General features: G+C 43.4%; 1 protein-coding gene across 1 annotated transcript in view; it reads left to right on the top strand.

Annotated features, from left to right (window-relative positions):
* Positions 1-23246, top strand: part of SRRM4 (serine/arginine repetitive matrix 4) — a 75759-nt gene extending 52513 nt beyond the window's left edge. Inside the window, exons 3-13 of the mRNA XM_087913216.1 lie at positions 1051-1134; positions 1971-2045; positions 2636-2662; positions 4254-4304; positions 6343-6435; positions 9178-9334; positions 16679-17007; positions 17936-18145; positions 19348-19458; positions 19625-19771; positions 20664-23246. Coding sequence (XP_087769342.1) covers positions 1051-1134; positions 1971-2045; positions 2636-2662; positions 4254-4304; positions 6343-6435; positions 9178-9334; positions 16679-17007; positions 17936-18145; positions 19348-19458; positions 19625-19771; positions 20664-20991 — 1612 coding nt within the window. The 3' untranslated portion in view covers positions 20992-23246. The remainder of the gene's footprint in view (positions 1-1050; positions 1135-1970; positions 2046-2635; positions 2663-4253; positions 4305-6342; positions 6436-9177; positions 9335-16678; positions 17008-17935; positions 18146-19347; positions 19459-19624; positions 19772-20663) is intronic.
* Positions 23247-24704: the final 1458 nt, after the last annotated feature.

Below are 24704 nucleotides of genomic sequence, written 5' to 3'. Positions count from 1 at the left end.
CACTATAGAAAAAGATGTTGAGACTCTAGAAAAAGTACAGAGAAGAGCAACCAGGATGATGAGGGGACTGGAGGCTAAAACATACGAAGGTTGCAGGAACTGGGCCTGGCTAAGTGAAGAGAAGGACATGATAACAATATTCCAATATTTGAGGGGCTGCCACAGAGAGGAGTAAGGGGTCAAGCTATTTCCCAAAGCACCTGAAGGCCAGACAAGGAATAACGGATGGAAACTCAACAAGGAGAGATTCAATCTGGAAATAAGGATAAATTATCTGACAGGGAGAACAATCAACCCCTGGAACAGAAGTTGCCTTTGGAAGTTGTGGGAGCATCATCACTTGAGACTTTCAAGAAGAGACTGGACTGCCGTTTGTCAGAAATGGTGCGGGGTCTCCTGTTTGGGTGGGAGGATGGACTAGATGACCTACAAGGTCCCTTCCAACTCTGTTAATCTGAAGATCTAATCATCCCACTTAATTCCAGTCCCACAGATCTGCTCAAGCTTGTCCTTTCTTTTTTTGCCCCCCCCCCCCAAGCCAATATGTCATTGAATGTCATTATTTTAATCATCAACAGCTCTTAAGTATATATTTTTCAGATTTATTTATTTATTCGTTTATTTTGAAAAAATCTTAACTGGCCGTCCTACCTAGCACCTCCAAAAGTCGAACTCTGACTAACTTATTCTCAAAACTCACTGAAAGTAAGCCAAATGTAGAAATCTATTACGGAGTTGTTAACCTCGATAAATGTGTATTTGAGTGCTAAATGAGCTAACATACAGTAACTTCCTCGTTATATCTGCAATTAATCCTTCCAAAAGACACTTAATTTCAGGCAGGACTAAATTATCCAGAACGTGGCAATTAAAGGTTTGCTTATGTTATGGATCTGCCACTATATAAAGCTACCAGGCAGAGACAATCAGATGTGGAGAATTGTCCGAGTGATGGCAAATGGGTCTAGAGATAACACCTAGAAACAATGTTGTTGTTGTTGTTGTTATTATTGTTGTTGTTTTTATTGTTGTTTTTATTGTTCTCCACAGTCCATCTTGGGTGGCTGAGTCTCCCCCACCTCCCTCCAAGGGGAAGAAAAAAAAGAAAAAATCAACAAGAAAGAAAAGGAGGAGGTAAGCGGAAGGACCGTCAGTCAATAGTCCTAAATAGTTAAAGTTAAAGTCTTTAGTTAAAAGTCCCTTTGTTTTCCCTGGAAGACCTTCCAATCAAACAATCGGAATGGAGTTGGAAGGGACCTTGGAGGTCTTCTAGTCAACCCCCTGCTCGAGCAGGTGACTCTAGACCATTTCAGACAAGGGGCTATCCAGTCTCTTCTTCAAAACTGCAGGTGTTGGGACTGGGTCATAATCCCCTTCTTCTCAAATTTTAGCTGATTCCAAAAAGGTTAAAATACAAAATACCGACGTGTTTTTTTTAAAAAGGGACAAAAGAAGAAAAAACAGAACAAACAAGACATTAAGAAGAAAAACTAAGATATGAAAAAGAAATTTCTTTCCTTCTCCACTATTTCCCTTTTCCTTTCCCATCTTCTTCCTTCTTTCCTTCCCTTTACTTCCTGTTTCCTTCCTTCGTTCTCTTTCCTTTTCCCTTTCTCATCTTCTTCCTTCTTTACTTCCTGTTTCCTTTCTTCCTTCTCTTTCCCTTTCCCTTTCCTGTTCTCACCTTCTTCTTTCCTTCCTGCTTCCTTCCTTCCTTCTCTTTCCTTTCCCATCTTGTTCCTTCTTTCCTTTCTTCCCATTTCTTTTTTTCCATCCTTCCTTTCTTCCTTCCTTCCTTCCTTTTTTTCTTTCTTAATTTTTGTTTGCATGTGTATTTTAACATACAATAAACTCTAATAGGAAAAAGAAAAAGAACCAAAGCACACGATTCTTTTCATCAACTTCAAAATTGCAAATCCCTCTGGCACGCTTAATCCGAGTAAACAGAACTTCTCTCAACTTCTTCTTAGATCTCCATCCTACAGTGTTTCTCCTCCAAAGAAGAAGAAGAAAAAGAAGAACTCAAAGAAAAGGAAAAGAAACAGGTACATTTTTTTTTTACTGGGCGTTAATTTTTCCTGGAATAGATCCATCTGGACTTTCCTTCAACGTAATTTGGGGGTTTTGCAAACCCAGCAATGAAGGGCAGATCCGGTGTTCCAGAGGCAGAAGTTGGTTGACTTATGATGAATGTATTTTATGATTATGATCATGATTTATCACTTGGAGAGCTGATGCACCGGAGACTAATTCCTTGTGTGTCCAATCACACTTGGCCAATAAAGAATTCTATTTATTAAAGGTTTTATTTAAGGTAAAATAAAATCAGGCATAAGGCACATAACGAACACTTTGTTTAGCAACAGAAAATCTGGTTTCAATTGTGGTCATACATTGAGGACGAACCTGGGGCATATCTGCTTCTGCTTTCTATTGTTTTGAAAGTCACATTTTTACCGGGGTGATTTCACGCGGATGTTCCACGGACGCGCAGTTCTGAGCGTTTGAAATAGCATCTTCCTTACTCTTATTTAAAACCTGTTTTGATCAAAATAGTCGCTGACTCTTGCAATCGGCCTGCACTTGATCTCCCAGTGTGCAAGCTTAAATGTATTTATATGTGTGTCTTTTGCAGGATTTCTTCAAAGAAGAAAAGACACAGGTAAGGATGGAGCTGGCTTTGATCCCTGCCTCCGCAACGTAATCCTAGCATCGTAGATTAAACTACTTTTTCCAGTGAGAATTGCTCAGTGAGAGCAATTCTTTGCCAGCATGAGCCCTAGAGCTATGAAAACGTTCCATGTGACATTTCTTGATGCTGAAATATCCTTATTTTAAAAGAGAATATGTGTAGCTCGGGGTTGAAATGAGGAGTCCTTGGTGCCCCCTGAGCTTGGTAGTTTTCTTGCAGGGGTTTCATTACCGACCTAGGTAACATCATCAGTGCTAGAAGGGAGGAGGGTTTGCAGGGAGGAGGAGGAGGACTGTGGGGTCCTTGGTGCTCTCTGAGCTGGGTGGTTTTCTTGCAGACATTTCATTACCCAACTAGGGAACATCACTAGTGCTAGAAGGCAGTGGGGGGTTGGGAGGAGGAAAGGGAGGAAGAGGAAGAAAAAAGGCAGCAGGAGAAGATTCACTTAACAAACCATGTTACTAACTTAACAACCACAATGATTTACCTGTGGCAAGAAAGATCCTTAGAACGGGGCAAAATTTGTTTACCCACTGCCTCTCTTAGCCATGGAAATTTTGGGCTCAATTGCAGCCATAAGTCAAGGACTACCTATAGAGAGCATTAGCATGTAATGTACCTGGATTCATTCGAACTGCCTGAGTTCCAGATTTCTTGACAATAGAGAAGAGCAGAGCAGAGCAGAGTCGAGTAGAAATAGAATAGGAATAGAAGAGAAGAGAAATATAGAAATAGAATAGAATAGAATAGAATAGAATAGAATAGAATGGAATGGAATGGAATGGAATGGAATGGAATGGAATGGAAAGGAATGGAATGGAATGGAATGGAATGGAATGGAACGGAACGGAACGGAACGGAACGGAACAGAACGGAGAGGAGAGGAGAGGAGAGGAGAGGAGAGAAGGAGAAGGAGAAGGAGAAGGAGAAGGAGAAGGAGAAGGAGAAGGAGAAGGAGAAGGAAAGAGAATGGAATGGAATGGAGAGGAGAGAAAGAAGAGAAGAGAAGAGAAAGAGAAGGAGAAGGAGAAAGAGGAGGAAAGAAGGAAGGAGAATAGAATGGAATGAAATGGAATGAAATAGAATAGAATAAGAAATAATAGAATAGAATAAGAAATTAGAATAGAGTGGAGTAGAATAGAATAGAATAGAATAGAATAGAATAGAATAGAATAGAATAGAATAGAATAGAATAGAATAGAAAATGGAATGGAATGGAATGGAATGGAAGAGAAGAGAAGAGAAGAGAAGAGAAGAGAAGAGAAGAGAAGAGAAGAGAAGAGAGGAGAGGAGAGGAGAGGAGAGGAGAGTAGAATAGAATAGAATAGAATAGAATAGAATAGAATAGAATAGAATAGTCAAAAGGGACCCTGGAGGTCTTCTAGCCCAACCCCCTGTGCTTAGGCAGGAAGCCCTATACTCTTTCAGACCAATGGTTATCCAATCTCTCCTTTAAAAGCCTCGGGAACAAACCGAATGACCTTCGGACCGATCTGCTCGCTCCGGGGGGCCTCTGAGAGACGGACGAGGCAGCCAAGTAATCAGTCTCTTTCTTATTTAGTTCCTCCAGCCCCAAGAGGAAGAGGAAGGAGGGAAGGAAACACAAGAAGCAGTAAGTTCCGGCTCGGCGGGCATCCGTCGGGTAGGCTAAACTGACACCCACGGTGGGGAGAGCGGGAGGCTTGTTTAGAATAACAGATTAACAGACTTGGAAGGAACCCTGGAGGCCCTCTAGTCCAACCCCCTGCCCAAGCTCAGCACAAGTTGTGAAATGATGGTATAACGGTGGCTCTCTTTCGGCTTAGCTGCTGAACAAAGGCAAGAAGGACCTCTTGGCTGTTAAAAGGAAGAGATTTGTGGGTGTTCGTTGTTTCTCCTCTTCCTCTCCTGCTTAAGTTCGCCGTGTTGGTTCCACGTCAAGAACCCCGTGGAGATGGGATGAGAATTGGGCAGCAACTACTGCCCAATTCTCACCACATGAGAGCTGCCCCGCTACGGCCCTTTGCGAGCTGCCCGTGGAGCGTTATAAAATACGGCCCACTTTTTATCCATCAAAAGGAAAAGAGTTAAGCTTTTCTCTGTAAGTTTCCCCAAGGGCAACATTTTTTTCTGCTGCATCAAATGACGCTGCATCGAATAAAGGATATTATCATATACTAGCGCGATCCCCGTGCTTCGCTACAAAACTATGTGGTGGGGCTTAGTTTTTAGGGAGGAAAATAAGGGAGGGAATTCTGCCTCTGCCTACCAGCATCCATCGGTATTCATCTGGCTAGCGTCCTGTCAGCGTGTGAGAGTTGAGGGCTGTTTGGAAACTGAAGCAGTGTTTGCTGTGTGAGCAAGAAGGGAGGCAGCAAGGAGCCTGGGCGTGGCTTAGCTCAACTGTTCTGTACTAAAGCTGCTTGGTGCTGTGAAACTAAAACTCATCTCCTCTGCTTGTGTTTTGCATTTGGAAGAGATTTCTTTTCAGGTGGTGAGGGGGAGCAGAACTCTTTAGCATCAGAGCATGTTAATTACAATAATATAGGATATCCTAATGCTCTGATGGTCATTTGGAAAAATCCTTTCTTAGTGAGCCCCTAGAAGCCATGAGGAACATACATGTCAGATTTCAAGTTTGTAGGCTTTACGGTCCTGGAGATTTTGGGATAATGCGTGGGTGGTCTTTTGCTTTTATATATATAGAGATTAATAAGGAATATTTATACTAAAGAACATAGAATCATAGCTCTGGAAGGTATCTAAGAGGTCACGTAGTCTCAAGCAGGAGAGCCTATATACCATCCTGGTCAAATGACTGTCCAATCTCTCATTAAATAGAATAATAAAATAAGAGAGGTGGAGGTCACTTAGTCCAACCCCCTGCTTAGGCAAAAACCTCTAGTGATGGAGCAGCCACAACTTTCCATGTTGTTCCACTGATTATTAATCAGTGATCAATCCCTCCCACTGTTAGGAAATTTCTCCTTCGTTCTTGGTTGGATTTCTTCTTGAGAAGTTTCCATCTGTTGCTTCTTGTCCTACCCTGCGGTGTCAACACATGTCATCATGACGTGGTTGCAATTCTTGCCATGTAACTGGCAGCTTTGACACAGGTGTGCTATTTGGACATGTTTTATTGATTTCTGTACTTGCCGCCGCTTGGACGTTGAGGATATTTTTCTGTATTCTTTGGGGAAATAATGAGGCCGTGTTCCTGAAGACACGGTTTAAATTGGATTTCTCGGTGAGCAAGATGGTTGGAGTTGATTGCTTAAGTGGCTTCTTCTAATTTTAGGATTGTGTGATATGGACTCACAGTATTTACGGAATTACAATTAAGTTACCCATTTACAATCAATCCGCAGGACAGTTTACCTCCAGAAGTCGTGGGTGCTCCAGCCCTGGACTGGAGGTTTTCAAGAAAATCTTGAGCAAGAAAAGGGTTGGACTAGAAGACCTCCAAGTTCCCTTATTCTGTGTTCTAAAACATTGAAAACTTTCTAGGAGACCCTGTTTGGTCTATATAGAGAACTATGAATTTAACGGTTTGCAAGTTTAACTTTTAGCAGTTCCTTAACAAGATTGGATGCCTTTAATGTTAAGAGCCGAAATTTCTTTGTTCCTGCGAATAAAACACATTTTATTCCCTTGCTTTCTTCTCTCAAAAGCTCTCGTAGCCATCCACAAAAATCTAGGCGCCGTCATTACCATTCTAGTTCGGACAGCAGCACCAATTCTCCATCGGAGAGCTACGGAAGCCGGTAAGCAACCTTCAAGGTTTCCGTGATTCTCTAACTTCATTCTCCTTGTTTTGCAAAGTCAGCTAGTACTCAAAAAGCTTTATTTAGTTCAACCACCGTGTGGGAAGTAGATGAGCAGAGGGGAGGGAAGAGTAAGAAACTTCACAAAAAAAGAAGAACTATAAAAGGGGAAGAAAGGAAAAGAGAACCGAGTTGCTTTGAAGTGCCTATATATAGGTGTTTTACGGAAGAGTGAAAAAAAAATACTTCCCAGAATTATTCTGCTGTCAATGAATCTCTTTGATGAATGAAGGTAAATATAGGTGTCCCCAGATAATGTTGCAGGATCCAATATGGGTTGGTCAGCGACCCAGTCTTCCGATCCGAAAGCTCGCATGGCACAAAGGCAACGCAGTCAGATAATCAATAGGAGTCCCTTTATTATCTCCAACTTTGCCCCCAATGTCCAAGTTACCTTCGGGCTGGAGGAAAACTCTCCCAGGAACAGCCTTTGGCTTGCAGAGAATTCAGTCCAAAACATGAGCAACACAAACTGTAACTTAAAGTCCAAACAAGCCAAACTGAAGTATTTAGTTTGGCAGGGCAGGAGCAAGAATTTCAGACTTGGAAGCATGGCAAAACTCACACAGTTGGGAAGTTGCCAGGAACACAGATAAGCAACGACAACACAGGATAAAGTCACATTTGCTCCCAAAAGCCTGCTGCCCACAACTTCCTTTTTTTTATATGCATTGTGTTCCCAGCTGCAGCAAATGAAGGGAATCAGGGCCCTTTCCTCCCCCGTAAGCCACCCAACTCACATTGCTCTCTTCTCCGTTCCTGCTGTGTAGCCTAGGATGATGAGGGGATGGGCCTGGGGTCTTCCTCTAAACTCCCTCTCCCTTGTTCTACCTCTCCCCTGCTCTGCCCAGCCGGACTTTGCCCTTCCCCAGTTTCCTCCACAGCCAATGGAGCCACACTCCCACTCCCTGTCAGCTGTGGCTTTTTAGTTGTTGATTTGGAGTGTTGATGGCTGGCTATTAAGTCATTGTCTGTTGTTTCCTTGTGCTGCCAAGTCCTCACTTCCTAAGTACACGATAAGTTGGTGGTAAACCAGCATTCTTGTTGATTGATGAGGGCCCTGTTTTCCAGGCTTCAATCACTTCCCTGGCTGTTTTTGAGCCTGCTCGTCCAACAAGCTTAATAGCTGCGAAATTGGATGTGTGTCCTTGTTCATTGCAATGTGAGGCTACCAATGGATTCAGGTCTCCTCACCTGACTGTTTGTTTGTATTCTTGTGATCTGGAGGTTAGCTTCCTCCCCATCTGTCCTATACAGTCATAGGGACAATCCATGCAGGGGATCCAGTAGATTATCCTGAAAGTAACTCCGACCTCCAAGCGATCTTTGCAATCTCTTCGAGCCCAGTGAACAAGATTTAGTAGGAAAACGGTGAAAAGGTTTTCCTCCTAAGTCTTTTTAACTGGACTCAGATTAATTCTGGGGAAATTCAATATTTCTCCACCCTGAATATTGTTCAAAATGTCGAAACTGACTCAAGATTCATTGAGGGTTCTGTTTTTTAATGCTAAATTTACCTCCGAGCAAAGCTACCGTGTCAACAGTTGTTGTCATTTTTGATCTGGGGGCTCTATCGCTCTGCCTTGTGCAACCTTGTGAATTTTTCAAGAAAAACAAAACTATAATTCTCATGAGATGGCAAACTCATCAGACCATTGGAAGAGCCATTAGGAATGACAGATTCCGGTGGCGATATTGCTGAAAATGTTAATCATGGGGGAAGGTGGCAGCTGTAATCACCAGAAGACAACCTACGATTGGAAGTGATTCCTGTTTGCGGTGTCACAATAAATATAGTTCATTATTAGCCATTCCGTGTCAACTTATTAGGAGAATTCAACCAAGACTGAGCTAGCCAAGAAGAGCTGAAAAGCTGTAGACATTAATCTCTCCTTCCAGATCTCATCCAAGGAGTTTCAACCTTGGAATAAATGACAGTTTTCGTGAAATGACATGGAATTACAGAATAGGGACGCGGTGGCTCGGTGGCTAAGATGCTGAGCTTGTCAATCAGAAAGGTTGGCAGTGGTTCGAATCCCTAGCGCCGCGTCACGGAGTGAGCTCCCGTTCCTTGTCCCAGCTTCTGCCAACCTAGCAGTTCGAAAGCATGTAAAAAATGCAAGTAGAAAAAATAGGGACCCCTTTGGTGGGAAGGTCACAGCGTTCCGTGCGCCTTCGATGTTGAGTCATGCCAGCCACATGACCACGGAGACGTCTTCGGGCATCGCTGGCTCTTTGGCTTTGTCATGGAGATTAGCACCAACCCCCCTGTGGGAGGGGGAGCCTTAGAAACCTCCAGTGATGGGGCACCCAGAGGCAAGTCATTCCACTGATTAATTGTTTTCACTGTCAGGACATTTCTCCTTCATTCTAAAGTTGCTTCTCTCCTTTCCATCCTTTGAGTCTTGTCCCGCCTTCAGGGGCTTTAGAGAATAGCTTGACTCCCTCTTCTTTGGGGCAGCCCCTGAGATATTGAAACATGGCTATCATCACCCCCTTAGTCCTTCTTTTCATTGAACTAAACACCCCCAATTCCTGCAACCGTTCTTCGCCTGGTTTAGCCTCCAGTCCCCTATTATTCTTGTTATCGCCACTGCTAACTTGACAGGCTCTGGGAGTGCTATTTAAGAATATCTGTGCGACGTGGGGAGGGAAAAAAATAAAACATCTTTATTTTGACAGGCATAGGCCGAGAAGCAGATTCCAAGACGAAAGCCGTAAAGGTAGACCCGGCCGTTCAAGGCACTCGTCGAAGAAAATGTCTCGCTCCGACAACGCAGGGAGCCCTTTCCTTGGCTGCACCCTGCAGAACGATTACTTCCTCTCCACCACTGAACTTGTAAGTACCCCCTGTCTACTAAATCTCCTTAGTTTTGGGCTTGAGGGGCTTGTCTGGTGTGTGGTGGATACGTTGAAAGGCTCCATCGTTTTAGTTAGAGGGGCAGCCTGTTTAAAATCACGTTCTTTATTAGAAATATACTAATTTTTGTTTGTTTGCTGGTCTGGTGGAAGTGAGGAAGGAAAGGAGGGTTTGGGCAGGTGGGGAGGGTCATAGAAGACAGAGGCCTTACGCTCTTTGACCGTGAATAATAAAGAGGAGGCATTGATGAAAGTCGTGGCCTCTAGCTTTGATCTTTGGTGAGATGTGTTTTTATGTACCTCTTCTGCTCGGTGTCTGAATCCCTGCTGGCTCTCTTCTGTACCCATTCTCTCAATCTTTGGAGGCGTAAAAGATGAAACCTATAAAAAGAAACATCTCTGTGAATTTAATTGCAGCAAGAAATGTGGGGAGAAGGAGGAGGGCAGAGGGGGGAAGAGGTCGAGCAGCCTTTGCTGCCTTCAAACTCAACGTCCCTTTTAGAGAAGATACAATAAGATAACCTTTATTGTCGTTTTGTACTGGGTGCATGCTGGCACACCTTAAAAATGAAATTGTGTGGCCTGCTCTCAAAAGAAAGTATATATCTACCCATACCCCTACACAACACGCATACACACATGCTGTGTGTGTATGTATATGTATATGTGTATATATATATATATATATATATATATATATATATATATATATATATATATATATATATATATATAAAAGTGAAATACCACACACGCCTCATCACAAAATCTCCAGAACCGTAAAGCCTACAAACTTGAAATTTAGCAGGTATGTTCCTCTTGGCTTTTAGGTGCTCACTAAGAAAGGATTTTTCCAAATGACCATCAGAGCATTTAGTATTTCCTATATTATTATTATTAACACGCTCTGATGCTAAGGAGTTCTACTCCCCCTCCCCACCTGAAAAAAAGAAACCTGTTCCAACTGCAGAACACAAGCAGAGGAGTTTTAGTATCAGTTTCAGTTTCACAGCAGCAAGCAGCTTTAGTACAGAACAATTGAGCTAAGCCACGCCCAGGCTCCTTGCTGTCTCCTTCTTTGCTCACACAGCAAATACTCTTTCAGTTTCCAAACAGCCCTCAACTCTCTCACACACTGACAGGACGCTAGCCAGATGAATACCGATGGATGCTGGTAGGCAGAGGCAGAATTTCCCCCCCTTATTTTCCTCCCCCCAAAACTAAGCCCGACCACATAGTTTTTTAGCGGGTATCGAGCTAATACATACCTAAAATATATACCTGCTCCCATACTTATATATACATATAGTATCCGTTAATCACCGACCATTTGGAATACATAGCGGGAAGAGGAAAGTTGAGAGTTTACAAATTTGTGCTGTACGGAATGAAACGGTGGCCGAATCTGCATTCGGATACCACGGATCCCCCTCCCAGAAGGTAACAAAGAAAACAGGTGGTGAAGATGGTGCATCGCATCCCAGGTAATACTACGGGCCCTGCTTAAGCATCGCTTATATACCCTATCCTGGATAGAAGGAAGCGAAATAGTCTTTTCTGCTGTCCTCACCACTCTCTTGTATCGCCTTCCTGTCCAAAGCAGGAATGCTTCCAAACCAGGCAGCAATGCCGTATGACAGGACGCTCTCCATCATCCTATAGAAAGTGGTGAGGACAGCGGGGAGGAAAATGTACCTTTCTCATGCGATGCAAAAAATGTAGGCACCGCTGTGCCTGTTTCACTAGTGCCTCGCCATTGAGCAACCAAGCTAAGCAGCACGGGCCCAACTCATAGTTGCAAAGAGAGAGTAGGTGAGCATCCAAGAAGAAAGGATGTGTTTTGAGTTTGAGCGGTGTTTATTTCTTTGCCCAGGGAGGTTGGCAGTGCCAGCTTAAGGTCAGTTGACGGTTTGGGTCTCAACTTTCTCTCGTTTTGGAGTCGCGTTGAAAAGGATTCTTTTGAACGAAATAAAATGAAGGAGGGGGCTTCTCCTGTTTTCCACCAGCCAAGGAAACCGGGCACCCCACAATCCGTGGCAAGGCTTCCGTGGGGTTTTATACATCCACAACTTTCACCCTCTCCTATTTAAGGAAATCTTTGGTTTGGTCCACAAATCACTTCTGTACCAGAGAGAACCGAGGCGATGTTTCTGCAAGGTTTTCCCATTTAAGACCAAAGGACACCACTTTTTAAATGCGCTTCTCTCCTTTCTCCCTGGATTTTTTTTTTTAATTTTATTTATTTGTTTGTACTCCACTTCTATTATTTTGACAAATAATACAAGTCGATGAATGTATCCAACATACCTTCCTCTTATTTTCCTCTTAACAACAACCCTGTGAGGTGACTTGGCTGAGAAAGCAATTGGCCCAAAGCCACCCAGCTGGTTTTCATGCCTAAGGCGGGACTAGAACTCACAATCTCTTGGTGATTGACCCAAAGCAACCCAGCTGGCGGTGACGCCTAAGGTGGGACTAGAACTCACAATCTCTTGGCGATGGCCCCAAAGTCACTCAATTGGTTTTCCAATATTCATAGCTAAGGTGGGACTAGAACTCACAGCTCCAGGTTGATGGCTCAAAGTTACCCAGCTGTCTTTTTTCTTCCTAAAATGGAACTAGAACTCACCATCTCTTGGCAATTGGCCCAAAGTCACCCAGCTGGCATTCATGGCTAAGGTAGGATTAGAATTCATGCTCTCCTGCTTTCTAACCTCGTGCTTTAACCACTAGGCCAAACTGGTTCCGTTAACCCTTTCATGAAGAATCCTCAGAAATTTGCATCTTGCAACAGTCCTTCTGTTGGCCTAATTTTGCCTTAATTAGGATTTTAGGATTTATTTATTTTTTAATTCACTCTTGGGAGTCAACCTGATGGCTTTCCCATTTTTTATAAGACCAAAAATGTAGATTAATCTGCTAATCTTTAGTTTAGTTTATCCTTGTTGGATTAAACATTACTCTGACATCATGAGGTGGTGGAAAATGTCTTTGTCTGAGCTTGGAAGCTATGCAGGGTCAGTCCTGGTCAGTATTTGGATGGGAGACGAGCAGAAAATGTTGGAGCTGTTGGCTCAACTACAAAAAAATTTTTAAAAAAGAAAACAGTGACCCAAAATAATAAAGAAAAAACCCCACCAAGGAAACAGTGACAAATCACTTTCCTCTTGCAGCCAAGAAAACGACATGAATATGTCCCTTAAGCCCTTCAAAACCAAGCTTGATTGGAAGTCTTTATTATCATTCCAGCTTTCACCGTATCTTCCTCGTACGTTCGCCCACCAAGGTAGAACTTCGGAGTTAATTAAAAATAAACGAGGCGCGTATTTAAAAGAACAAGGCTTCAATCAGTGCCAGCTGCCAGTCTGACTTTGTCAACCACGGCACGAAGGTTCCCATGGAAGGCAGCTCTGTTCAGACTGAGACCCCGCTATAAATATTCTTTTATATTCTTTAAACCATCAACAATTTCAATCTGGAAAGTGGACGACGATGCTCCTTTCACAAGCTGTATAAGTAGGCCTCGACTTATAACCACAATCAAGCCCCAGATTTCCAGTGGCTAATTGAGTTTTGCCCCATTTTATGACCTCCTGGCCATGTTGTTAAGTGAATCACTGCAGCTGTTCAGTTAGGAACACAGTTGTTAAGTGAATCCGGCTTCCCCATTGACTTTTTTGGGGGTGGGGAGCATTTGTTGAGTGGGGCTGAGGAGCCAAAGAATGGAATGAAACGGAATAGAATATCAGGGAGGGGAGGAGAGGAGGAGGAGGAGGAGGAGGAAGAGGAAGAAGAAGAAGAGGAGGAGGAGGAGGAGGAGGAGGAGGAGGAAGAAGAAGAAGAAGAAGAAGAAGAAGAAGAAGAAGAAGAAGAAGAAGAAGAAGAAGAAGAAGAAGAAGAAGAAGAAGAAGAAGAAGAAGAAGAAGAAGAAGAAGAAGTCAATCATTCACAAGACAAAGGATGACTCATATTACTTTGTCCCACCTCTAGGATAATAGAAATAGAAATAGTTAGAAGGGACCTTGGAGGTCTTCTAGTCCAACCCCCTGCTTAGGCAAGAAACCCTATACCACTTCAGACAAATGGTTGTTATTCAATCTCTTCTTAAAAACCTCCAGTGTTGGAGCAGCCAGAAGTTCTGGAGGAAAGTTGTTCCACTGGTGAATTGTTCTCACAGTCAGGAAATTCCTCCGTAGTTCTAGGTTGCTTCTCTCCTTGGTTAGTTTCCATCCGTTGCTTCTTATCCGGCCTTCTCTGGCGCTTTGGAGAAGAGCTCTTCCTTCTTTATGGCAACCGCTGAGATAGAAGGAACACTTTAACATATGTGGATTTCAACTCCCAGCATTGCTGGCTGGGGAATTCTGGGAGTCGAAGTCCACATAGCCTAAATTTGAGAAACGTGAGGTTGAGAAACGCTGCATTAGAGGCAGAGCGATGCCGTTGAACACCAAGACAGCTGGTTTCCTCTGGCTCAGTCCTCAAATTTATCTTTATTTCCCCAAGGGCCCATTCAGTGTCCAGTAAACAATGTTCTTCAGCTTAATTGAAAACCTCATCGCAATGGTGCTCGAGCAAACCTCTTCCGATCGGCTGCTTCTTTGGGAAAAATGTTCAGAGCAAATTAAAAAAAAACAACAAGCTGAAAATATAGACTGGGTCAACTTATAAAATATTTCTGTGGTCTTTTTACAGTTGCCAGCAGAAAGGGAGGGGGGAGCAGTGTGCAGCTTGCATTCCATCAATGTTTTCAAAGATAGTTTCTAGGTGACTGAAGTTTCTGCTGGCTATGGATGTGTCCCATTGGAGACAATGAATTATGATACACCCAGGGAGTGGGGGAAAACCAGGGTCAAGAGTGACAATGAATGATGTGTCTCAGAGTCGGCTACATCCAGGCAGTGCCGGCATGTTTACTCCTAATAAATCTTCTTTAAGTTTTGAAAATCTGGCTAGGGACCCATGGTTTAAATGGGGGAAACTGCCAGAGCCCTGACAGACTGTTCATTCAGATTTGTCTTGTCTGCCTGGGCTTCCTTCTGCTTTTTTTAGTGAAATTAACCCCTCAAAGCTCGTACACCCACATCCTAAAATCAAAGCAAGGGGAAAGTGTTCTCTCAAGAGAGGGAAATCTTATCACATTAACATGTAAATAAATGCAGCATCCATGTTTGTTGAATTAATAGCATCTGTTCTGTGAATGAATGAATGAATGAATGAATGGAATGAATGAATGAACGAACGAACATACCCTATCTTTTTGTGTTGTCATTCTGTTTTCAAATCTTTGATATCCTGGGCAATTTTTTTTAAAATTTTTGCATTCTCTGTGAGCCCAAGATCAATGGCTTGGGATCCATTAGACTGGAGGAATTTGAGAGGATTTTTTTAAAAAGCACAGAACATTAAAAAAAATAAAATAGAAAGCACATACTTGATTGGTCTAACGGAAGAGGGAAAGAAAGAAAGAAAGAAAGAAAGAAAGAAAGAAAGAAAGAAAGAAAGAAAGAAAGAAAGAAAGAAAGAAAGAAAGAAAGAATTGAATTTTGATTTTCATTCTTTTTTTTTTAATCTCTCTTGTAATTTAAAACTCTAACCATGGACTTACATTCCCCAATCTTCCCTTTTTCTTACACCTTACCTTCTAAAGGAGGAAGTCTTGCTTGGTAAGTGAATGCTAACCACAAGCTGTCAGGATATTAATTATTAGAGGTCACGCAGAAATATTCTACCAGGGGGATTACACACAGCCATCTATGTCTGCCTTCTTTCTCTAAAGGAACGTTTAATTTTTAATTGATTTGGTTTTCCTTATTTTGTTTCCCCCACCCCCCACTCTTTCTCTATCTCTCTTTCTTTCTTTCCTTCTCTTCCTCTTCTCTCTCTCTCTCTCTCTCTGTTGTTAGTTACGATGTAAAAAAAAATTAACATTTGGGGAGCTGGGTTTTCTTTATTTCATTTCTAAAAAGTCATATTCTGTCATCCTGTTTGTCCTCAAAGGGTTTTTAAAAGGGAGACAAAACCGTTACGTAAACCTTAATTAGACTAGACTCAGTAGGGAGTGAGAAAGAAACTCAAGGTTGCCCTACCGTGATTTTCTTCACATCAGCCCTTCAAGGTAGATGAGACTAGGAATCCAACTCTCTTCACGAGAATAAAGAATTGCCTGTGATGTTTGAGCAGCCCGGTGGCCTAGAAGCGAAGACACCTGCCTCCCACTCAGAAAGTTGAGAGTTCAATCCTAGGTAGCGACAGATGTTTCTCCATCAGGGCACAATGAGAAATTTTTTGCTGTGAACTCCACATAGGCATCAGGAAGGGCGTCTGGCCAGTAAATTCTCAGCTCTATTCAGTTGCCCTGACCTCACCTTTAAGCAAGGGATTACAGGCTCAGGAAAAGAAAGTTAGTTCCTGACCTGTCTACTTTCAGAGGGCTGGCAGAATACAGACCCGGCAAACTGGGCTACAGCTTAACCATGATTGATTCTAGCATTCAAGCATTCAGACAACTGTTCCCCTGCAGTTGAATAGAACAACAAAAGCACACAGATTTGCCTGGATGGTGCCAGTAGGATTTTTGTACCATTTGGTCTGATTTCTATAACTAGATGTCTTTTTTTTTTCCTGTGACAATCTATTTCTATTGCTTCTTTTTTTTTGTCTCTTTTGGTTTGTTTAAGGTTTTTCTTACATTTTCTTAACCTCCTTTGATTTCTACCTTATAGAAAAGATTACACAGATTCGCCTTTCCGTCAACATGGAGCGCATGCTGTTAGTATTCTTTGCATGATTTAAAAACCTTCCAATTATATCTGGGGGACAGAGAGAGAAAAAGACAGCGACAGATGCATTTCTTTCTTTTAGGAAGATGTGATTTGACTTCAAACTTTTTTCCTTCTTTCCTTCCTTCCTTCTTTCCTTCCTTCTTTCCTTCCTTCCTTCCTTCCTTCCTTCCTTCCTTCCTTCCTTTTTCTTTCTTTTCTTTTTCTTTCTTTTTTTTCTTCTTTCTTTCCTTTCTTTTTTCTCTTTCTTTCTTTCTTTCTTTCTTTCTTTCTTTCTTTCTTTCTTTCTTTCTTTCTTTCTTTCTTTCTTTCTTTCTCTTTCTTACCTTCTAACTTTCTTCCTTCTTTGCCTTTGATTACAGACTGAATCCTAATGGTAAATAAGAACAAAAACACCAAAATTAAAAAGGGTGAATTTGTCAAGCAAGTAAATAGAGCCCAACATCTTACACACACCACCCAATTTTGGGGTGGGATTTGACTTTTCTTTTTTGGTGGGTAAGTGGAATTAAACCCTGGCAAAACATGTCTCTTTTTGCTTACAGATCTCAAATTCCGGTTCTGCCACTGGCCTCTTTAAAAAAGCAGCGGGTCAGTTAGGGAGCCAAATCAAAGAGAACGGAGATGCGCACGAATATGATTCGGGCAATGCAACCTCTTCCCCGCCGTCTGTTCAGACAAGCACCTCCAGGTCAAAAGGCAGCCAAGAAACCAAGGGCGAAGCCCACGAGGGCTTCGTCCAGGCCTTCTCTTCCAGGAAGGCCAACAGTGTCAGCAGTCCTGACTCGGGGAATTCATTGCACAGCTACAGCTCCCAATCCAAAGGAGCAGTTTTGGAAGAACCGTCTCAACGGGATCTGCGCAAAGATCAAAAGTACGTAGCCTTGCCAGCTTACGTTATCAAAAGCTTTCTGAGCATCTAAAAAGATTAGTGCCATTTTGTTTTCCTGGGTCTGTTTCATAGTATTCTAATGTATCTAGAATAATAACAGATAATCAGAGTTGGAAGGGACCTTATAGGTCATCCAGTCCAACCCCCTGCCCAAGTAGGAGACCCTACACCATTTCTGACAGATGGCAGTCCATTCTCTTCATGAAGGTCTCAAGTGATGGAGCTCCGACAACTTCCGAGAACAAAGTGTTCCATTGGTTGGTTGTTCTCACTGTCAGAAAGTTTCTCCTTATTTCCAGGTTAAATCTCTCCTTGTTTAGTTTCCATCCATTATTCCTTGTCTGGCCTACAGGCGCTTTAGAAAATAGCTTGACCCCTTCCTCCTCTCTGTGGCAGCCCCTCAAATATTGGAAGACTGCTATCCTGTCTCCCCTGGTCCTTCTCTTCACTAGACTAGCCAGGCCCAGTTCCTGCAACCATTCATCGTACGTTTTAGCCTCCTAATCATCCTGGTTGCTTTTCTCTGCACTTTTAATCCTTAAGTTGTGTTTTATTTGTTGGTTTTTTGTAAGGAACCATTTTGATCTGAGTGGATGAATTCAATCAGAATTTTTTTCCCCCAATCTCTCTGCTATTATAATAATCTCTGCTGTCCTCAGCACTCTCTGTAGGGACTTTTTATCTGAGGCAGTGCTGCCACCAAACAAAACGGTGATGCAATTTGTTAAAATGCTCTCAATCACACCTCTGTAAAAAGTGGCCAGGATAGAAGGAGAAAGCTGTGCTCCCCTCAGAAAGGAGGTGGACTTTTCTGTTTTTGAAAGCTGTGTGTCTTTGTAAAAGAGGCGTGTCCTCACAGGTCCCCGGCCATCTAGAATCACTGTCCTTTCTGGAAAACTTCTCTTTTCAGTGGAGAGCTTTGGCCATCTCTTGAGCCTCTTGGAAAGAAGAAGGCCAACATTCTCTCCTCACCATTTTCCAGTTCTTCACTTCAGCCATGTCTTCGAAATGTATCTCCTTCTAGCCAGTCATCTCTGGACTCTAGCCACTCTGAACCCTTGCATGACAAGGTGGGACGCAGATCTTCACCAAGCCTGTCTTGTTGTTCATCAAAATCAAGGTGAGTAATCTGCTTGGTAATTTGCTTATTTTATTTATTTGTATCCAGCCTTTGCTATTTTTTTTTTACAAATAACTCATGACAGTGAACACATCCCTACCTCCTCCAATTTTTTTCCCACCCCAGCAACCCTGGGACTAGAACTCACCATCTCCTGGGGATCGGCCCAAGGTCATCCGGTTGGCTTTCATGACTGAGATGGGACTAGAACTCACAGTCCCCAGCTTTTTTAGCTTAGTGCCTTAACCGCTAGACCAAACTACTCTAGGGAAAAACTGAGAGCATCAGGTATTCAAATCAGAAGACCTGTTTCTCAGTGACTGTGCACTGACTGGTACCTGTTCTGTTCCCAAATAAATCAGCTAAGACTCCTGAGCAAAGTGCTTAGGTTTGTTGATTTCCAAGTGGGTTTGCCACTGGTGGTGGTTGTTTGCTTGCAGATGAGAGTTTATGGAGTTATATACAGGAACTTTTCCTGATGTTTGATAGGGGTTGGTTTTCTTCTTGTTAGTTCCTCAATTAGGATATTGTTTTCCACCGGATTGTTTGTCTGGTATTAATCCCTGCTTATCTGGGTATTGGCTACTGGAGAAGGTGTGTTCTGCCTTTTGATTTTTTTTTATTGTCTCTTTTCAATGGTGAGTTACTGTGGTTATGTGTCAAAAAAAGCAATATCCTAATCGAGAAACTATAACGAGAAAAAACAGACCACCACCATCGTTTGCAGGGCGTGTCACTGTATATAAACAGGGAGCAAACCCCACTTCCCTCACATTGATAATGTTACTTAGTCAGGTAATGAAACACCTGCAGACAAACAACCAAGCTCAGAGAGCAACAAGGATTCGTGATTCAATCTGAGTTATACTTACTTATTGTCTTCTGTTGTAAAAAATTCTTTCCAGAACTTCGTCCCAGATGCAAAACTACTGATGTTCTCCCTGTATTTGTGGTTGTCACTGTAAAATCACAAGAACTTCCTTTTCTCGGCCATAAACGAATGGCTAAACCAGTTGTGCACCTCACAATAAACCAGATTGGCCAAGAGAGGAAGGAAGAAGGAAAGGAGGGAGGGATAAGAGAGTCAAGAAAGGAAGGAAGGAGAGGGAGGGAGGGAGGGAGGGTGTATCGAAGGAAGGAAGGACCAGTCTGGACCAGAAACCAATCCCCACTTTTCTCCATATTCTCTCTTCTCTTCTCAGATTCTCTTCCCGTTCTCCCAGTTACTCTCTGAAATCCTGCAAGAGAGCAACCGGCAGCAGGAATTCAAGATCCCAACACAGCCCCAGCTATTCCCAATATAGGGCTGGCAGGTAGGTCTAAACATCCCTGACCCGCTGCTGAAATCCACCCACTGCCCCGGGAATCCACCTCGCCGATTTCAACCCTACCTGCCCAGCCTGGGTTTTTAGCAGTCGTGGCGCTTCCCAGCACCATCCTCAAGGCAACGCCTAACCTTCCAGTTATGTCTTTTCTCAGAGGTCGTGAAGAAGATCACAGTTACAGCTCCAGTGGGAAGGAGTCCCACAGGCATCAGGGCCGCCAGCGGCGCAAACAACGCTATTCCCCCATGAGGAAGCGGCGGAGAGATTCTCCCAGCCATTTGGAAGCCCGGCGGATAACCAGGTGAGGGAGGTCTTTTGTCTCTACTACCCCTCACACCTTAAATATCGCCTCTCTTTGTGGCAGGAAAAGTGACAAGAAGGAGTCGTAGGAGAATCCTTATATTCCTCCTTTTCAAGTTTGTTGTCGCAACTTTAAGTGGCAATAAACCAGGATATTTGGGTGGAAAGAGATATCAATGGGATTTTATTCACATGCCCACACAAAGGAAGAGAGAGCGGGGTGGAAAAATCACAATATTAGAAGTCAAACGCAACCCACAGCCTATTCGACGGGGCCATCTTGGTGGGGCATGTTTGTTATTTAAATTGTTTTAAATGCCATGAATCACTTTCAGATTAGTAGTAGTAGTAATTGATTGTATTTGTATAGCACTTGATTCCCAGGGTCCCAGTATAAAAGAGGTCAAAATATTTTGTGTTTTTACATGGGCATAAAAATGTAATAAAGGAGGAGAAGGAAGGGAGGGAAGGGAAGGGAATGAAGAAAAGAGAAAAGGAAGGGAAGGGAAGGGGAAAGGGAAGGAAAGAGAAAGGGAAGGGAAGGAAAAAGGAAAGAGAAGGGAAGAGAAGAAAAGGAAGAAAAGAGAAAGGGGAGGGAAGGAAGACGGAAAGAAGAGAAGGGAAGGGAAGGAAGAAAAGAGAAAGGAAAGGAAAGAAAGGAAGAAGGGAAGGAGAGGAAGAAAAGAGGAGAGGGAAGGGAAGGGAAGGAAGAAGGGAAGGAGAGGGAAGGAAAGGAAAGGAAAAAGAAAGGGAGAAAAGGAAAGGAAAGGAAGGGAAAGATAACCTATTAGTCACAAGTTCAGTTATTTTCCTTGTTTTCATAGCTGCAAAAAAAAGGATAGAAAGCAAATAGTGGACGCAAATCTCACACCTCTCAATTTTTCCCTCTCCAGTGCCCGAAAGCGCCCCATCCCTTACTACAGACCGAGTCCTTCCTCCTCCTCCTCCTCCTCCTCCTCTCCCAGCAGTTCGAGCATTTACTCCAAGGGGTACAGCTGCTTCGGTTACTCTCCAGCCCGGAGCCGCAGTTACTCCAGTGATAGGACCAGCTGCAGCCGGAGTTGGAGTAGCTACGTCAAGAGCAGCCGAAGCCGGAGTAGCGGAGGGAGGAGCCGTCCGCGAAGTAGTAGAAGTAGCAGCAGCAGCAGCAGCCGCAGCCGCCGGGGCAGCCGCCACGGTTCTGCCTCGGTGGGCAGCTGTGACAGTTTGCGGCATTCGTAGCGGCCCGCGGTTGTGGATGGCGACCATCGGCGTCTTCTGCTCCAACCCCGCCCCAATGGGACAACCTTCTCCAGATGATCCTTCATCCATCAAGTTCTTGGAACCATGTAGCTCTACCATGGCCTGGGGTCGAGGGAATGTTCTGGAAGGAGGACCTGCCCTTTCCCGTGTCATGTGGTTCCCCGTCATAGAAATCCTGGCTCTCACTCTGGTTGTGGTTGCATTTCCACCACACAATCGGGCCTCGGTTTGCGGCTTGCGGCTTCTTTTTGTGTCAACGGGAATCTCCCAATGGGAATCTCCCAATCTCCCACCAAGGTCTAGCCCCCACCCCTCCCAAAAGGGCCACTCCAGGGACCCTAACAATCCTTCTCTTTTTACTCTGTCAATTCAGGGTTGGTCTATGTTTCTTCCATTATTTATTCATTATTTATTATTATCTTGTCTGTTCTGTTGGAACGAGCGGGAAATGGTGGCACTGCCGTTATCCATTTTTAATTTATTGCATTGTTGTTGTTGTTTTCAGTATTCTAATGTTGTTAGATTGGCTTGGAGTCCCACAAGCTACGTTTCTGCCTACTGACCTCTTCCGCTGGCTTAATGGTGGCACCCGCTAAGCCAGCTGCCAAACCTGGTTGATTTTCTAAAGAAATGATGTCTCAATGATCACGGCTATTTATTCTCCTCTTTTTTTTTTTTTTTTGTTCTGTTCTGTTTTAAATCATTTGAGTCATAAAGTAGTTAAGTAGAAGAGATAAACTATAACTACAGGCATTCCTTGACTTACCAACAGTTCATGTGGTGAAAACAATGCCACTGGAAAAAGTGACTTGGGACTGTTTTGCATGCTTACAACCATTAAAGCATCCGAGGGAGGAGTCAAACGGGGAATTAGCCTGCAATCCTTACATCGGCAAGGTCTGATAATCAATCAATCAGAATAAAGCTGGAAGGGACCTTGGAGGTCTTCTAGTCCAACCCATCTGCTCAAGCAGGAGAGCCTGTACCAATTCATACAGTTGGCTGTCCAGTTTCTTCTTAAAAACTTCCAGTGATGAAGGCCTCACAACCTCTGGTGGCAAACTGTTCCACCGGTTAATTGTACTCACTGTTAGGAAGTTTCTCCTTAATGCCTCCTTGAATGTCCTTGAACTATCTATAACTTTCTGTCTCTAAACTAGATAAGATACTCATCTAGATAAGATATCTATTTTCCCTACTCTGGCTCAAGAGAGAAACTACCAATCTGGAAATATTCCTACCGCAATGGGGACCAGAATTTTCACTGCTGAACAAGGCAGTGGTTGTATTGGAGTTGTGCCCAACTGTACAATCTTTTTTGTTAGGATCAGAGAATCATCCGGCCCTTAGCAAACCCGGCTTCGCTCGTTGTTGGGAGCCAGCTGAGAAAGTCACTGGGGACTGGACAACCGGGGCAAAAATGGCCATAAATAAGCAAAAATAATGTAATGAGTCTTCCATTCAGCAACGTAAATTTGGGGCTCAACCATGGTCGTAAGTCAAGGATTACCTGTACTTCTTTAGAAAGGGAAAGGAAAGGAAAGGAAAGGAAAGGAAAGGAAAGGAAAGGAAAGGAAAGGAAAGGAAAGGAAAGGAGAGGAGAGGAGAGGAGAGGAGAGGAGAGGAAAGGAAAGGAAAGGAAAAGAGAGGAAAGGAAAGGAAAGGAAAGGAAAGGAGAGGGAAGAAGGGAAAGAAATGAAAGAAAATGAAGGGAAGGAAGAAGGGGAGGGAAGGAAAGGAAGGAAAAAGGGACGGAAGAAGGGAAAGGAAGCGAAGAAAGGAAAGGAAGGAGGGAGGGAGGGAAGAAGGAAATGAAAGAAAAGAAAATGAAGGGAGGGAAGAAGGGAAGGAAAGGAAGAAGAGAAGGAAAGGAAGGGAAGGGAAAAAAAGGAGGAAGGGAGGGAAGAAAGAAAGGAAAGGAATCAGGCTCACCTTCCAGCACATTCTAGAAGCATCTGAGGTGGTTTGACACACCGTATAACCCCCACCTGAGTTCATTCAACGAATGGGCAAGGAATGAATGAGGACAGGGACCGTACTTCCTGTTTCCCCTTTGCCCTTGGCAACTGAGTGGCTCGAAAACAATCGTTCCCCGACTTTCTGATTTTTAAATGCTACCTTGGACCTGTCTGTATTCTTTGATCTTCCCAACCGGAGTTCATGTAACAACACACCCAAAGGAGCCAATAAAAGACAAAGAAAAACCCCAAAAAAAACAAAAAAGAAAAAAGCAACACCGCACACCACCTGCAGTGTTTCCTGGCCATGATGTTCGGTTTCTATTCCCGGAAATTCAACATCCCTTCGCATAACCTGTCCGATCTGGAATAATTTGTGCTTCCCGTGGGAATTCTGGGTTGGGTTTGTTTGTTGATCCCACTGGTTGCCTTTCTTGATTGCATTCTCGGGAGCCTTCCCAAAGGTGTCCATACTGTGTCATACAGGTGCAGTATAGGTAGCACCTCGCTCGATAGTAACCGCCAGAGGGATCTTGGCAGCGGTGGGCTTCAAAAAAATTTTTTACTACCGGTTCTGTGGGCGTGGCTTGGTGGGCGTGGCTTGGTGGGCATGGCAAGGGAAGGGATACTGTAAAATCTCCATTCCCTCCCCACTCTTGGGGGAAGGATACTGCAAACCCCCATTTCTTCCCCTCCCTACCCCACTAACCTGCTTTGCAGTTCCGTTCTCCTGTGCAGGGCAACCAAACTCAGGAGGCAGAGAATAGGTGGGGTTGGCGGGGGCCAGCTCAGAGGTGGCACGTTCCACTTCTCCGAAGTGCTCAAAATGTCCACTTCCGGTTCTCCAGAACTGGTCATAACCTGTGGAATGCCACCTCTGGATCTTGGAGTCCTTCCTAGTGGATATGAACTGAAATGGGAGCCAGGCGTGTGATTCAGTTGCCGCACACACACACAAAAAAAAGAAAGTCGACACAATTCTAGACTGCATCAACAGAGGGATAGAAACAAGATCACGGGAAGTGTTAATACCACTTGAAAAATGCCTTGGTCATAAGGTAACCTGGCATATTTTGGTCATCACGATGTAAAAAGAGATGTTGAGATTCCAGAAAGAGTGCAGAGAAGAGCAACCAAGATGAATAGGAGCAGTGGCGGGATTCAAAGTTGGTTCTGTTGACTTGAAGGATCTTCAAAACTATGTCCCTGGGAGCTGAGACACGGTAGTGTTCTAGCCTCCTTTTCTTTAGATTTATTTTATGTCTTTTGAAAGTTTTTGGTGACAGAGAACTTAGCTGACCTCCGTTGATTTGGGAAAAGCCAAATGTTATCAAATTGGACTCATTCTTGGACGAGAGTCATCCGAAAGTCCCAGGGCCATAGATCAGTTGAAAAAACATCTTCAAGAATTGACAAACCCTATCGAAGCTACCAGATGAGGTCATTCGTGTAATCCGTAAGACTCAAATTCTGCTCAAGTGAATCTTTATTTTTTTAAAGGTTTCTAATGAAATGGATTTTTGGAGAAACGGAGGCCAATTGCAAAAGATATTAGCTGGGACTCGGTATACTTCCATGCATTTCAAAAAAGGGGAATTGTCTTTTTTTGAAAAAATAAAATAAAATAAAATTAAGGCACCTTTGAGATCTGCCGCCAGGCAGAAGAATTTGCATTCCAGTAAGCCATTTAAGCTGCAAAGTAAAATTGGAGAGGAACAAATTTATTACGGCTTA

Source organism: Pseudonaja textilis, chromosome 15, assembly GCF_049901715.1.
Source record: "Pseudonaja textilis isolate UNSWEBS1 chromosome 15, rPseTex1.2, whole genome shotgun sequence".
NCBI lineage: Eukaryota > Metazoa > Chordata > Lepidosauria > Squamata > Elapidae > Pseudonaja > Pseudonaja textilis.
Note: the sequence above shows the minus strand (reverse complement) of the source record. Positions and strands in the feature narration are given on the sequence as shown.